General features: G+C 38.1%; 1 protein-coding gene across 10 annotated transcripts in view; it reads right to left on the bottom strand.

Moving 5' to 3' along the window:
- The window catches only part of ADGRV1 (adhesion G protein-coupled receptor V1), a 583,931-nt gene that overhangs the window by 297,999 nt on the left and 269,151 nt on the right, over nt 1–16,781 (bottom strand). For all 10 annotated transcript variants that reach the window (XM_054555740.2, XM_054555742.2, XM_054555736.2 and 7 more), the window contains 4 exons: nt 11,847–12,031; nt 7,199–7,448; nt 6,527–6,666; nt 4,831–4,991 (listed from right to left, as the gene is read on the bottom strand). In XM_054555740.2, the coding sequence (XP_054411715.1) occupies nt 4,831–4,991; nt 6,527–6,666; nt 7,199–7,448; nt 11,847–12,031 (736 nt within the window). The remainder of the gene's footprint in view (nt 1–4,830; nt 4,992–6,526; nt 6,667–7,198; nt 7,449–11,846; nt 12,032–16,781) is intronic.

The following is a 16,781-nucleotide window of genomic DNA, read 5'->3' as shown; positions in this document are numbered from 1 at the left end:
TGCATTAGGTTGGTGCAAAAATAATGATGGTTTTGGCAACTAATTTTAATTAATTTTAATTTCAAAAAGTGCAATTACTTTTACACCAACCTAACTGCTGTGCTTGTCACTTTTTCTACTTTTTGTTGCTTATCACTATTGATTCCTATGTTTCTGCAACTCTCCCCTCAGCATAATGCCTTTTGGTTACTGCTACTAATAAGCTAAAGGCACAAAACACCGTCTCTACTAAAAATACAAAAATTAGCCGGGCATGGTGGCGGGCACCTGTAATCCCAGCTACTCAAGAGGCTGAGGCAGGAGAAGTGCTTGAACCCTGGAGGCGGAGGTTACAATGAACTGAGATCGTGCCATTCCACTCCAGCCTGGGCAACAAGAGCGAAACTCCGTCTCAAAAAAAAAGAAAAGATTTCTAGTATGAACAAAAGTCAGTATGAAGCATTTTACAGTATAAAAGTTCTGTGTATTAGGGGAAAGGAATTATTCTAGAGAGGTGAGGTTGCCAGGAGACTAGCCTCCAGATAAACAGAGTGGTTGAACTTAACGCTTTTCAATACAATAGCCACTAGTCACATGTGGGTGTTTAAGTTTAAATTTTCATTATTATTACTATTTTTTAAGAGACAGGGTCTTGCTCAGTCTCCCAGGCTGGAGTGCAGTGGCATGGTCATAGCTCACTGCAGCCTTGAACTTCTGAGCTCAAGCAATCCTCCTGTCTCAGCCACCTGAGTAGCTGGGACTACAGCATGTACCATCATGCTTCGCTAATTTTTTTTTTTTTTTTTTTTTACTTTTTGTAGAGACAGGGTCTCGCTATGTTGCCCAGGCTGGTCTTGAACTCCTGGCCTCCCAAAGCGTTGAGATTAAAGGCGTGAGCCACAGCACCCAGCCTTAAATTTAAATTTTCATTAATTAAAATGAAATAGACTTAAAAATTCAGCTTTGCACTTGTATAAGCCATATTTCAAGGGCTCAGGCACCACTGGTGACTAGTGGCTACCATAGTAGACTGTAAAATATCCCCATCATCCTGGAAAACTCTATTGGAGAGTGTTGTGTTAAACTATCTTCGGTGAAGACAAGAAAGAATATGCCATATTTTAAAATAATTTTTTAAATTATCCAGGCACGGTGCCTGTAATCCCAGCTACCCAGAAGGCTGAGGCAGGAGACTCGCCTGAGCCCAGAAGGCAGAAGTTTCAATGAGCCGAGATCACACCACTGCACTCCAGCCTGGGCGACAGAGAGAGACACCATCTCAAAATAAATAAATAAAATAATTTTTATTAAAAATGGCTAGAAAAATATGGTATGGCACTTGAAAGTATGAACTTGACACATAGCAAAAATACATCTCATTATTGGAGGATATCATCAGATCAATACTGTGTATTTATTTACTTAACAAATATCTATTAAAACTACTGTATGTCAGGCTGGTGTGGTGACTCACAGCTGTAATTCAAGCACTTTGGGAGATTCAGGCAGGAGGATTGCTTGAGGCCAGAAGTTTTAGAGACCAGCCTGAGCAATATAGCAGGAACTCCTGCACCCACTTGCCTCACTCCCGCCATCTCTACAAAACAACCAATGAACTAGTATATGTCAGGGACTGCTGGGCAATGTTCAGAAAGATAAATCCTTGCTGCTCTTTCAGTGCTTGTCTCTCTGTATTTCTATCTGGATCTTCTCCAAGACACAGACTAGCTATGAAAGGACACAGAATGTAATTCTGCTCAAAAAGATGCAAGGGAAAACATTTTGGGTGACTTTTAGGAAAGTTCTCACTGCTGTTAAAACTGGACCCAAATAAGAGCTTTTCCCTTGACAAGGCTGGACATTGCTAGTGTGATGCTTAGAGTTGCTACAGCCAACTTAAGACCATGTACAAACAAAGCTGAGGGAAAAAAATCCTTGAGGATAAAAAGAGAAGAGCCTGGGCTCCTGACAACACCATTAAGGTACTGAATTAATTAATCTGGGAACTAAATCTATTTGTTTAAGATATCTTTGAGTTGTCATCTGTTACTTGTAGCCAAATTCATCCCAAATAATATGTCCACACTGGCCAGGCATGGTGGTTCACACTTGTAATCCCAGCACTTTGGGAGGGTGAGGTGGAAAGATCACTTGAGTCCAGGAGTTTGAGACCAGCCTGGGCAGCATGGCAAAACCCTATCTCTATAAAAAATACAAAAATTTGCCAAGTGTGGTGGTGCTCCGTCTCAAAAAAAAAAAGAAAAAGAAAAGATTACAAGACTATAAGACTTGTATTCAGAGTCAAACTCAATGCAGTAGCATAACCAATAGTCTTATCTTTGATAGTACAATATCAAAAGAGTTATGGGAAGGCAGAGTAGGCTTCCTTGACATCCTCAAAATAGCAACGTGTATCTCAAACCATGCTGAAGTTTCTTAATAATTATACTACAAAATTATGGCTTTATTATGTAATTATTTTGTTATATTTCTCCCAAGCTATCTTTGGGTTGAGTTCCATAATGCTGCACTCTAATGCACACAGCAATGGATGATTTGTCCTTTCATTTTAACCTCAAGGAATGATCTTAGTTTAATTTTCTGACAGTTGGCAAACTAGTTTACAATTTTAAGTCACAGGTATATGCCATTTTCTTTCATCTTTCTAAGCTGAGAAGTGGTAAGCTTTTTGGCCTCTACAACTATTTTACACACTTTGATCATTTGGGTAGTTCTGCTCTAGTATAGTAAATAGAACTGCAAACTAGAATTGGTACCGATACGTTGTGATCTACTCTGTTTTTTTAAAAAAAGGTTAAATTCCTGTCTAATTGTATATTGCTGTATTTCAGGAAAAGTACTAGCCAAGTTCTATCAAGTTCAGAGCGATATTTGATGTGTCCTGACCTCAATTACAGAATATGTATATAAGATATATAAAGAATATGTATATAAGATACATAAAATTCTCTTTTCCGATTCCTGGGGATCCATCAGAGGGATGGGAATTCATCCATCCCTGAGGGATGAGCTGAAACTGAGGTACAAAGACAAGACTTTGTGTCTCCTTATCGACAGAACATGCAATTACATAGCAATATGACATGGACAGAGAGAATAAAATAATTTCAAATATGACTCCAAGTCAAAAGTGATAAAAGCAGATACTAACATTTAGGGGTTGATTCTCAAACACATGAGCAAATCCATGTAGCCTTTTCTAGTGTAAGTTGCAGAAAAGATACACAGGTATTTATTAATGATTCTCCAGGAAACTCATTATAGTCAGTCCTACTAGTTTTCTATAAAATCAGGGTAACATTCTCTCTTTAGTTTTTAAAACTCCTTTTTTTTTTTTTTGATATTCAGTCTTTGGGAACAAGCAAGGGATTTTATGGGTCATAGCAGCACATAAACCTATGTCTCTATGGAAACATGTAAAATGACATCTAGATTGTATTTCAACATTGTATCTTTTGATTTTATTTCATCATTCTATAAAATTTCTTTGCTCTTTAAATATATTAGCATGAAAGTAAAATAGGATGTCTCCATCTGATTTTGGAACTATACGGACCTAGAAGATTCTATTAAATAAGAAATGTCATCCTTTATGAAAGATATTAAGAATAAGAAGTTATTATCTTGCTATTGAATTGAAGTTAGGTTTAGAATTAAAATACATTAAAGAAAATTTATAACTATATAAAATAAAGTTATATTGGAAAGACTGGCAACCAGAACAAAGAATAGTAATTAATTACTTGATTCTATCTCCAGAAAAACTTCCTAAAAGATAAGGACTATTAGAGAGACTGTTTGCATACCAAATACAAGAGATATGCATTCAATAATAATCACATTTACAGACAAAATATCACTAAAGCAGAATGTTAGAAATGTCTGACTTCACATATTTATCACCCTGTTACACAGACAGAATTTATAATCAAATATCATGGGTGGGAAAAATGAAGTATAGAGAAACTAAGTAATTTGATCCAGGTCCCACGACTAGCTAACAGCATAATTAGGATTTGAACCCAAGCAGTCTGGCTCCAAAGTTTGCATTTTTTAACCATTACCCTATGCCCAGCTCTTAATTAAATTCACTGTTTAGCACCTTGTTCACAGAAAAAGTTGTGGGGCTGAAAGAAGAGAATCAGGGCACAGAATGGGTGAAGGTTGGGCATAGAATTATAGTTTAAGGAATTCTCAGATGCCCAACCATATAATTAATACAGCAAATAAAAATACTTCTGTTGTTAAGTTGTTAGGTAAACAGTTTGACAGACATTAATACAATTTAATTCTTCTTACTGCCAAATATGAGGCCTAGATGTGGAATGTGAAAGATGATTTTTTTTTAACACAGTGGTTGGCATATTCACAACTCTCAAGTTGTAGAATACAAAATCTACCCATGAGGTAGCTTTAAAAACAATAAAAATACAAAATTCTTTGCATGTATTTTTTTGAAAATTCTTTGTATGTATTACTTAATATCTCATAGTCCTCACATTGTAACTGCAGAACCTGCCCTCTAAACCATGGTACTGTAAACTATAGCCTTTCCTTACCTATTATCTAGCTTCTATCCTACACTGTATTACATATTCTTTATGGGGTGAAACTGTGTCTCATTCTTTACTGTATCCTCAGTAAAGAGATGGCCCTCCATAAATATTTGTTGAATGAATTAATGAATAAGACAACGAAAAAGTTTGTATTCTCCTAGTGCTGATGAATTACGGTATGTTTGTATCTTGCATATGTAAAAGGATTACGGGAAAACAGACTTTCATTTTCATAAATATTTATAACCATTGATTCAAAAATACTGTCACTGACCTGAGATACATATAAATCCAGAAGTGAAGAAGGCTTCATTGTATGAAGACAAGTTGTCAGTCTGAGCATAGACAGCATACACAGACATGTGTGAACAGGCACATTCCACATAGTCTGCAGTTTCCTCAACCACTTTGCAAAACTGACTGTCAGACAACCAGCTAGGGCAAAAACACAACAGTCATTTTTCCTCTTTCATCAATACTTAAGGTGTTGAGATGGCTTTTAAAGAAAAAATGGCTTACTGAAATTAAGTGTTCTTTGCTCAAGACTTAAGTAGACCACATTTTCAAGAAGAAACAGTGAAGGGAACATCTTGTCCAGGACATGACATAACAGATTCCACAGGATGTCTTAAGAAGCAGCCTAAATACCAACCAAAGCTTTGTAGGCATTCCTGGTACCAAAGGAGCTTGTCCTCTCAACAGGGCAGTACAAATTCCTACCTAATCTAGCAAACCTACCCGACATGCTCAATAGAAGGCACTCTTCTCTAGCATTCAAAACTCACACAAGAACAACATGGCTGTGATATGTGTTTACTATTCTTTGTTTTTTTTTTTTCCCACAAGTCCTTGTATTTTGAACCATATAAATTACTTGTATGGTTATCTAAGATTTCTTCCTCAATTTTTTTCTACTTTGGAGTGACTTATGTGTATGTTTTCTAAGGTTCTTAAAAGTGTTTCCTTTATGAATTCTGGCTAATTTACCAGAAAAACCATGTCATGATTTTAGCAAACACTGCATCTGATGCCAAGCCTTCTGAGCCTTCCTCAGTGACTATCGCTTGAGCCTCTTCCCTTAAAATGCCTCTTAATTTCTTTACTTTTTTAAGGACCTAAAACTTCCTTACCCAAACTCCAGATGCAGCTTGAAACATTCATTATTAATCATATATTGAAGATTTCAGAGTATCTATTAGGTTTAAGATCTGTTTTAAACGTAGGAAGAAATTTCAAGTGGAATTTTTTTAAGAGAAAGAAAGCAGAAATTTCAGTGTTTTTCAGGAAAGTTGGTTACCAAACTAAGCTATTATATTAAACCTATTTAGAATTTTAGTTTGTGTGGCTGAAATTCAGTAATAAACAAAATCAAGTGGCTGACAGGAACCCTAGACCCCTCTAGGCCAGCACTGCCTGATCCTGCAGCATTGACTGAGCTCCTAGTGACTGTAACTGCTCAGAAATTTGAGGCCTGAGGCCGAGGAGATTCAAAGAAAGAATCATTATTTCCTTCCCATTCGTGTCCATGGATTTAATCTCAAAATGTACTCCAAGCCATGTGGACTAGAATTATAAATTCCTGCTGATTCCTCTTAAACACAGGCATCAGCTTCCAGAACCACAAGCCCAGATGGAAAGGGTAAAAGAAGGAATTTCTTTCCTGCCCAATAAATTTACTAGTAACTTCAAGGTTATCAGAACTGAGCAGAACTCATGCTACATCCCATGAAAGTAGTAAAAATGAAGAAGTAAATAATGTGCTACACACATATTGAAATGCTGGGCTGCATTTGCCATCAGAACAATACTAGACCATTTCCTATGCTGCTTCCTCTTATTTATTGTGGAGGTTATTTTCCAGTCTAATGTCATCTGGGGCCACCATCTATGCTCAGTACAAAACATTAGGCTCACTGGTACTGAAATGGGGAAGGACCAAATTCTGATTTTTTAAATTTATTAATAAGTACCTTGCAGCAGCCTGATTCCAAAGGAGACACAGAGATGTCTGAGGAATAATTCTAGGCTCAGCAGCATAAATCCTGTAGAGAACCTCATTGTCATTAGTCAGGAGTTGTGAACTCTGACCTTTCACACTCAAAGATAATACCTAGAATGTTAAAAACAACAGAACATATAATGATGTTTTACAATTGGTGTAATGACTGAGTCTGTTACCCAGAACTTGACTTCATTTTTCTAGTAGCTACAATCACTTGTTTTCTCTCACTTGTTAGTATTTAGCTTACTTATGCATGCAGGACGTCCGATTGGTTTTCCATTGTGCCCTTTCTACCCCGCCTTAGCCATTCAGCAGTCTTCAGCTGACAACACTCACTTTGACTCTAACTGGATGACTTCATTAAAAGTTAAGTACATAATAGTATATTAGTTAAAGCTATATATTTTTTACTTTCCCCACATACATAATATGTATTTTACTCAAAACATGAAGGAAATATTTCCAACTCATTTAGAAACTAAACTTTCTACAAATAGTTCATAAAGATGGAACACATTTCATATTAGTTCACCATGCGTAGCACTTACCAAAACTGTGATCAAACAAATGCATTCCAAGTGTGCCTGCTAAAGAAATAAATCAGATTCCAACCACATAAGTGTTTTGAATGAAAGATTACCTTATTTTTCAGGGTAGGAAGATTGTTTCCACTTATAAACCACTGTTGGCTGCTATACTCTGTAAACTGGATTAATTTACATGTACTTTTCCCAGCCATTATTTCTGCATCCTGGACATCCAGTAGCCTCTCTGGAATTCGAATGTAATCTCCTTCCTTTCCTTCAAACTTGTGTCCATTGATTTGCTGAGGATACCAGTGAAGAGCCAATATTGACAAATATGGGCAACTATCAAGGATGGTTTTGCTTCTACAACAGAAAAGCAAAGGGTCTGTAAAAATGACATGTATTTGAATACATATATCCACTTATATTTGTTAAAGTGCATTACACTTGGATTCTATTCTTCATGTATAACAATAACACAACAAACCCAGAAGCAGTAGATAGAATGTGCCTTCAGTTCTTTTGTGGATAATTGTCATGACTTTTTGCACAGAATTTTCTGTATCCTCTTGCTTGATCCTCCTAGTAACCTAAAACATGGGTTTTTGAAAACTGTTTTATGGATATCAAGATGAAATCTGTGGCTTTAAAAGTGTGCTTTTCTATGTTAGTCACATCAGCATTGCTGGAAGAGGTTGAGAAAAGCATGTCCCCCGCTGAGCTAAAGCCCTTCGCTTTATTTAAGAACATCATAAACCTTATATATCTAGGCCCTTGTCTTCAACAAGAGTTTACCTCATGCCTTTCTAATCCACCAGAGCCTGGCTAATATAATCTTATTTGACTGATAAGAGAAACAGCACTGAACAGTGATGTTTTTTCACTTAACAAATCTGTTTTGAAGATCCACTAGGCATAATAAAAGCCTGGGCTCAGTGAAATTGCTTCTAAACCTCAGTGTGCATTGAAATTACTTGGAAGTTTGTTTTAAAGTACAGATTTCTAGATTACATCGCAGATTTACTAAATCAGAATCCCTACCGAGGGAGGGGATTAGGGGTTCTAGGAATTTACATTTGTAACCAATCCCTCAGAGAATCAGATGCATCCTGCTGGCTGACCCATCATGTTTGCAAACAATCAGGAGACACATAGATAAATCAGATGTTAAACCTGCCTGGAAAAGTTGAGAGAATATTAGAATATTAGGATAAGATTTATGCATTAAATGTTAAGTTATATATGTCACAACAGATGTAGAGTATGCATAACTACATCATAGATTTACATGATATCTTGTCAAGACCCCAGACATGGGAAATGGACCAGAGAATTTTAAACTGAGTCAGGAAAAGAAAAAGGGCCAACTTTTTCCTGCAGTGATACATCCTCTCTAAAAAAATCTCCTCTGTAACCTCAGCTACCCTATTTGAATTGGTGCCTTCAAATATCTGAATTGAATCCACTTATTCACCTGGGGCTCTAGGTCCTTTGTCCATGTCTCCTATTGAAACACCTCAATTTGTATGGACCTCACATACCTCCACCTCCACCATAGTTTGTCAAAATCTCATCTTTTAATCTGAAGTTACCACATCTTCAATGGTGACTCTCAGCCTGAAAGGTGTCACTGCAGACACCCTGAACAGACACAATGTGGAAGAGACCAGTGAACCTCAAACACATGACTCCACATCCCTTTTCCCCTCCCACCCTTTGTCATCTACTGAGAGTCAGTCCAGTCAGGGACTCTGTTATCTTGGCAAACTAAGAACATCACCGCATGCAGTGATTCTTCCTAACCTTGATGCAAGCATGACAAATTCCTGACACCTCCTATTTGCTGATAACCATAATTTCCCTGACACCATAACCTATGACACCTATGTCCCTCAAATGCACTCACCTTGATCAATCCCACAGTCTGCTTTATACCTAAGTAGATATGAGGGGGAAAACTCCCACATTGACATGTAGATTGGCACCACTGCAAATTCACAGTGACCAACCTCAGTTGGACCCACAGTGCCACTTGGCATTATTTTTACTTGGCTTCCAAGTGATTGTTCTAGATTCCATCATTCTCCTCAATATCCTTGCTCACTCCCCAAATGCTTAACTCTCAGCAGACACCCTTGATATTGCTCAAGACAATGTATAAATAATGCGTATCAGAATGTTCAGCATCTTCAGGGCTTCCTGAGTAAACAAACTAGTCTTGATCTCTCTCTTATTTTGTGTATTCAATTTGTCATCTTTATATTAATTCTACCACCTAATTATTTTCAAGGTACCACCCTCCCATGTCCCTGCCTTAATTTCAGTCCTCATTTTCTTTTACCTAAACAGTAATCCCCTATGTGGTTTTCCTATTTCTTTCTTTGCCCTATTCTCTAACCTTTAACACTCTTCTCAACATAATGTCTCTAAAATCCAAAGTCAGATTCATTCTCTCTCTCTCTCACACACACTCACACACACCCTACCTAGCTTACTCCACGTTCAATCTTTAAAAAACTGATGAGCTCCCCAAACATACCATGCTAATTCTTGCCTGACTGCCATTGTACATGCTGTTTCCTCTTCCTGGACAACTCAAAAGGAAAGGTAAGTCTATTTAGTGGAAGCATATGGCAGAAAACATGTTGATTCATTTACTCATTCTACTCCCTCATTTTATTGTAACCATTGAAAATCTACCACATACCAGACACTGTTCTAGGTCTGGGGAATATATCAGTCAACAAAACAGAAAAGGCCACTCTTTTTGTGCATCTTATAAGCTCTTGGGTTTTCACTGGGCCTTTGAAGGCAAAGATATGGGACTCATTATGCACAGCAAGGTAGATGGTTCACATCTAAGACAACCTGGTGATTTTAACATGTTGGTGATCTTACAGAGATATGGGGAAAATGGAAAAGAAGAACGAGATTGTGGGGATTGCAAAGCTATGAACTGCTTGATTTCATTGAACAAAATAGTTGAACATAGTTCCACAGGGGAAAACAGTAACAGGTATTCTTGACTACACACACACACAAATGCATACTGTGGCCTCAGTGAGTGCAAACTTACTTGAAGCAAATAAATGATCCATTTCAGAGGTTTCTGAAGACAGCATTAGACACATTTATAAGAGGCACTAAGGAGCTGAACTGTTAATCATTGGTCTCAGATGGACATTTAGGAGCAGCGGTGAGGATTGGAGAATCCTTTCAAAAGGCCCCATGTGAGGCTTTTCTGATTTTGCACATTAAGAAAACCTCAATTTCCAGGACTCACTCATCAAAATTAAAGGAAGAGTAGAGTATAGGGATATGTTGATTCTGTACCTTTACCTCAAGTCACACCCTAGCACTGATCTGGGATGAAAGTCTAGGGCACTTCAGAGACATGGGGCCGGAGGGGGCAGATTTTGCTACGAAGTAGGTAGTTACAATCTATTCTGACCACAGGTGTCCAGCAGGGGCTGTAGACTCAAGTAAGTCGGGGTTGAGTCCAGGCCTCTCCATGAACTAATTGTGTGACCCTTGGCAAGCTGTGTAAGATTCCCAGCCTTAGTGTCTACATCTGTAAATAGGGGTATTAAAAGCCCTCACTCAAATCCTGAATAGCTACTTAAAATGATCTCTGTAAGGACAAAATAATATGTACAACTTTTAGCAAGGATTAGGTTGAACCACATGGAAATTTCATTATACTGTTTTTACCTATTAACAAAGGCAATCGATATTATTCAATTTAAATCAATGTCAGGACTATAGCAGAGGTATAATTAATATCATTTGCATCATTATTATTTTATCCCTTGTTCTTATAACTTTTTTCTATCTGGATTGACTATCTCTTTGAACTTCATATGTCTTGTGACCTAGGAACTAACACTGGGCTGGGCACAGTGGGCACAGTGGCTCACACTTGTAATCCCAGCATTTTGGGAAGCCAAGACAGGTGGATCGCTTGAGCCCAGGAGTTCAAGACCAGCCTGAGCAACATGGTGAAATTCTATCTCTACAAAAAATACAAAAATTAGCCAGGTGTGGTGGTGCACGCCTCTGGTCCCAGCTATTAGGGAGGTTGAGGTGAGAGAATCACCCGAGCCCAGGAGGCGGAGGTTGAAGTGAGCCAAGACCCCGCCATTGCACTCCAGCCTGGGCGACAAGAGCAAAACTCCGTCTAAAAAAAAAAATATATAGTTAATATAGAGGTAATTAATATAGTACCTATAGCATAGAGGTATGTTAACATATAGTTATAAAATTAATTATGTAGTTAATAACATGAGCCACATTTTATTTTTTCCTTTTCCTCTTGCTAGCTTTCCGACAACTAGACTGAAGTTCAACAACAGTCTGAGAGTTGTCTCCAAATGGACAAAACAATCACAGTTGTTTGTGATTGGGGAAAGCACAATTAATAGCACATCAAAACACTCCTAAAGGCTGTAATCTCTCTTTTTTTTTCTATTCAGAATGTATCTTTCACTCATTAAATAAATAAGGGTAAACAGTAAGGCTTTTGTTATTTTCAAAAAACACTTCAAAATAAGTGGAATATATTGTTGACAGTATACATTTATTTTTTTGATGTACCTGCTATGTTTCCTTCAAATAATTAACTTCAACTGCCCAAGAGGTACAATGCATTGACTGTATCATTCTTAGTTACATCATCTAAATGTCATTTTGCATTACATATTGCTTTGTAAACAGTGAAAAAAATGCATAAAAGGTACTGCTAATATATTAAAAGATACTTACTTTTCACCAGGAGACCCGCAAGTAACATTAGTCAGCAGAGAAAAGGCAAAATTCTCAGTCACTTCAGCAAAGTGACTGAATCCCCTAGTGTCCTTGCGCTTTGGGTTAATAAGAGAACAAAGAATCTCATAGAAAAGAGTTCGGCTGGCAACACTGAAAGCTTGATTTTTTCCTTCAGTAGTTATCTGGAAAAAGAATCTAAGTATAAAAATATATCTATAAAAATAAATTTCTTAAATTATATGCTATATACGTGTGTTCCTTATTAATAGTTATTAACATTAGTAAGGATAAACCTATGAAAATTTAAGAGAAATTGGTATCAAAATTCTATTTCAAATATATATATATATATATGCAGTTGAAAAGGCATAAATAATCATCTATAAAGAAAAGGCATAATCACCAAAATATTTTCTACTTAATCATTAGATAAAGTCCTAAATGCCTGCACAGATTATTTAATTTTAACTACAATAATTAACATCATGAGTTAAAATTAGTCTCACTTTTACATCTACCCCAGGGATTCTTATTCTTTTGACCAACAAATAAGGAAATAAATACCTCAAGAATATTTGTTTGTAACAGTGGCAAAATTATTTTTTTCCAGTAAACAGAAGCTACCATAATCACTAAATATTTAAAGCACCAAATGAGAAAATCTTTTTCAAGATTAGTCAAGAGTTCCTGTCACTTTTGCCTTTTTCAATAAGTATGACCCTTCCTACTAAAAAAAACCTGGGTTATTTGTTTTTTTGAGAGACGGGGAAAAAAAGAGGAAAAATCCAAATTGAAGGGGGACTGAGAGGTGACAGCGGTGCTAGCAGCCCTCCAAGCCCTCACTCACTCTCGGTGCCTCCTCGGCCTTGGTGCCCACTCTGGCCACGCTTGAGGAGCCCTTCGGCCCACCGCTGCACTGTGGGAGCCCCTTTCTGGGCTGGCAGAGGCCAGAGCCGGCTCCCTCAGCTTGCAGGGAGGTGTGGAGGGAGAGGCGTGGGCGGGAACCAGGGCTGCGAGCCGCGCTTGCGGGCAAGTGCGAGTTCCCAGTGGGCGTGGCCTCAGCGGGCCCCGCACTCAGTGGTCAGCCAGCCCTGCCAGCCCCGGGCAGTGGGGGGCTTAGCACGTTGGCCAGCAGCTGCTGTGCTCGACTTCTCGCCAGGCCTTAGCTGCTGCCCTGAGAGGCAGGGCTTGGGACCTGCAGCTCACCATGCCTGAGCCTCCCCCCGACTGCCGTGGGCTCCTGAGCAGCCCAAGCCTCCCCGACGAGCGCCACCCCCTGCTCCAGGGCACCCAGTCCCATCGACGCCCAAGGGCTGAGGAGTGCGAGCACATGGCGCAGGACTGGCAGGCAGCTCCACCTGCAGCCCCGGTGCGGGATCCACTGGGTGAAGCCAGCTGGGCTGCTGAGTCTGGTGGGGACTTGGAGAATATGTCTAGCTAAGGGATTGTAAATACACCAATCGGCACTCTATATCTAGCTCAAGGTTTGTAAACACACCAACCAGCACCCTGTGTCTAGCTCAGGGTTTGTGAATGCACCAATCGGCACTCTGTAACTAGTTAATCTGGTGAGGACTTGGAGAATCTTTATGTCTAGCTAAGGGATTGTAAATACACCAATCAGCACTCTATCTAGCTCAAGGTTTGTAAACACACCAATCAGCACCCTGTGTCTAGCTCAGGGTTTGTGAATGCACCAATTGGCACTCTGTATCTAGTTAATCTGGTGGGGACTTGGAGAACCTTTATGTCTAGCTAAGGGATTGTGAATGCACGAATCAGCACTATGTATCTAGCTCAAGGTTTGTAAGTGTACCAATCAGCACTCTGTGTCTAGCTCAAGGTTTGTAAATACACCAATTGACACTCTGTATCTAGCTAATCTAGTGGGGACGTGGAGAACTTCTGTGTCTAGCTCAGGGATTATAAACACACCAGTCAGCACCCTGTCAAAATGGACCAATCAGCGCTCTGTAAAACAGAGCAATCGGCTCTCTGTAAAATGGACTAATCAGCAGGATGTGGGTGGGGCCAGATAAGGGAATAAAAGCAGGCTGCCCCAGCCAGCAGTAGCAACCTGCTCGGGTCCCCTTCCACACTGTGGAAGCTTTGTTCTTTCGCTCTTTGCAATAAATCTTGCTACTGCTCACTCTTTGTGTCCACACTGCCTTTATGAGCTGTAACACTCAACGCGAAGGTCTGCAGCTTCACTCCTGAGCCAGCGAGACCACGAACCCACCAGAAGGAAGAAACTCTGAACACATCTGAACCTCAGAAGGAACAAACTCCAGACACGCCGCCTTTAAGAACTGTAACACTGCGAGGGTCCGCGGTTTCATTCTTGAAGTCAGTGAAACCAAGAACCCACCAATTTCGGACACAGGACCACGTCTTTATTGTTTAAGTATCGGTGTGAAGCCACTTACTCCATTACCTTCTGATAAGTCCCTATTACTTCCTCAAACTCTAAAAGTCATCACTTTCTCTATGATTCTTACACTATGCCCCATCTACCAACCTACATTATCACTCTCTCTGTAACTTGCATGTAACTTTATCAGTGAACTTATGACAACCTTGAAATGATTTATCTGTTTCAAGCTCATTGTGAAAGTGGATCATGTTCCTCATTTTTTTTATGACTTTGTAATCTAGTACAGTTCCAAGCTCACGGTAGAGCTCAAGATTGGCATTTATAAGAATAGTCATCTCCCAGATAGTAAGGCAGAGTGGAGAATAACCCACAGGGAAATGTAAAAAACACAGAATAAAAATTTAGCAATGCAAAAATTACAGATGGAGACAGAGCACAACCACTGGATACTAAAACAAGCAAACTGAATATGATAAATGGAAACAAGCTCAAGAAAATCTCCCAGAACTCATGGAAAAGATAACAGGCTAGTAGGACAAATCTTGACAAATCCCTAAGATATAATTGTATATATAAAAGAGCAGGCAGAGGCAAAAAATAACACAGCTCCTTAATATGCTGAAGAAATATTCATGTCTAAAAATGTAGAGATTGCTTTTATACTAGGGAAAATTAGAAAAAGAGACAACACCAGATATATTTGGGTGATTCTAAAAAATATTATTTCAAGAGTAAAAAAAAATCATACCAGAAACCAGACAGGAAAAAATTACCAACAGAAAAACAAAAATTCAGTTTAACTTCCGACTTTTCTAAAAATGAAATGTCAGAAGCCAGCCAAGCAATATGTTCAGAATTGTAAGAATTAAAGGCTGTGATCCAGGGATTCTATGGCTACCCACACTTTCATTCATATTCAAAAAAAAAAAAAAAGAAAGTTTCTTTTAGTAAAGCACACAAAACTGAAACAAAAAGGCCATTTCTATAACACTCAGTTAGTACAGGGACCCTGTAGTTTTCAGCACTTTCTAGCAACTAATCTTCACAACAACCTGTGAGGAAGGTCCTATTGTCTTTGTTTTGTTTCCAGTTAGGGAAACTAAGGCAGAAGGAGGATGACTAACTTGTCCTTTTTGTTTGCACACAATTGTGTTCGCACACAATTGGTGACCACGAAACCTAGGAGGTGCTCCTGACAGCCGCCCTACACTGCCTGGCAACATTCCCCACTTGCTTGTCCCAAAGCAACCACCTGGACTGACTCAGTTCACAGACAAGTCAGTCAAAATCACCTCAAGCAAGAAATACAAAACCAGCCAGTAAAATACAGAGTTAACTCAAAATCCTTGTATGATTACAAAATAAATCAAGTGTAAAAACTAATTCTTGAAATATAAGGTATCTATTATTAAAAAGTATATGATGAAAAGAAATAGGCTGGCTCCACAAGGCCAGTTTACACAAACAACAAAAGAACTCCCAACATTATTAAAATTGCCTTACGAGCAAGTACAAGACCTGAATCAACCATGGAAAAAACTTAAAAAGACAAAGACGGAGGCCTTTGGAGGTAGGGGATAGTCTATCAAACTTTTACAGTACTAATTATTCCTGTGCTCTTTCGAGTGTTTCAGAACAAAAAATTAGAGTCAACACCTCCTGATGGGCTTTGCCAAGCTTTGATAACCACAAAATCAAAACCTGACAAAATTCAAAGTTAGCATATCAGATTCAGGGGGGTTTTAGACTGCTCTTGCTATTAAGACAACTAAGAGCTTTTAAAATATTTTTTATTTCACTATGCCTGGGAAAATCAGGGGATAGAATATTCTGTCATAGCAAAAATTTGCCTCAACCCACAGCTGGATTTCATACAGAAAGTCTTTATAGTGAGGCATTTAAAGCTGATGCTCTTTTTTAGTATAATACTTGTGCCACTTCTAGCATGTGCAATAATATTACTTAAGATTTATTGAGATCTTTTAAAAGAAATACATTATATATAATCGATTTTGTTTCAAAGAACTTAGAATGTGGGGGGAAATAAAATTTAAAAATATAAAACAATTTCACTTAAAATATAAGATCTTATAGAATGAAGTACCTTCCAGTACTTGGAAGTTCTATTCTGTCCTTTTTAATTTGAAGTTATTTTAGAGTGTATATAATTTCATATGGCATATATAAATGGTTTGCCAGGTAAAGTACAAATGACCTTATTCGAATTTTAGACAGGCAACAATAACTTTTTGGTATAAATATGTCCCAAATAAGTATCTGCAATATACTTATACTAAAAAATGTATTTGTTGTTTATCTGAAAATCAAACTTAACTGAGCATTCCTTATTTTTATTAGGTAAATTTTGCCACCTTATCTTTATGTGATAATCCAAATTTTCAGTTCTTGTTTTATTATTCTCATTATTATTGCTATGTTTAAAATATAAAATATGTATTTCTTGCATTTTTAAATACATTTTATGCATTCATTTAGTCAGGCCCCTCATAATGGCTATCGTTTTTCCCAGTTTTTATTGTTATAAGAAGTAATGCAGA

The sequence above is a fragment of the Pongo abelii genome, chromosome 4, assembly GCF_028885655.2.
Source record: "Pongo abelii isolate AG06213 chromosome 4, NHGRI_mPonAbe1-v2.0_pri, whole genome shotgun sequence".
Lineage (NCBI taxonomy): Eukaryota > Metazoa > Chordata > Mammalia > Primates > Hominidae > Pongo > Pongo abelii.
The sequence above is the reverse complement of the archived record's forward strand: the minus strand, read 5'-3'. Positions and strand labels throughout refer to the sequence as shown.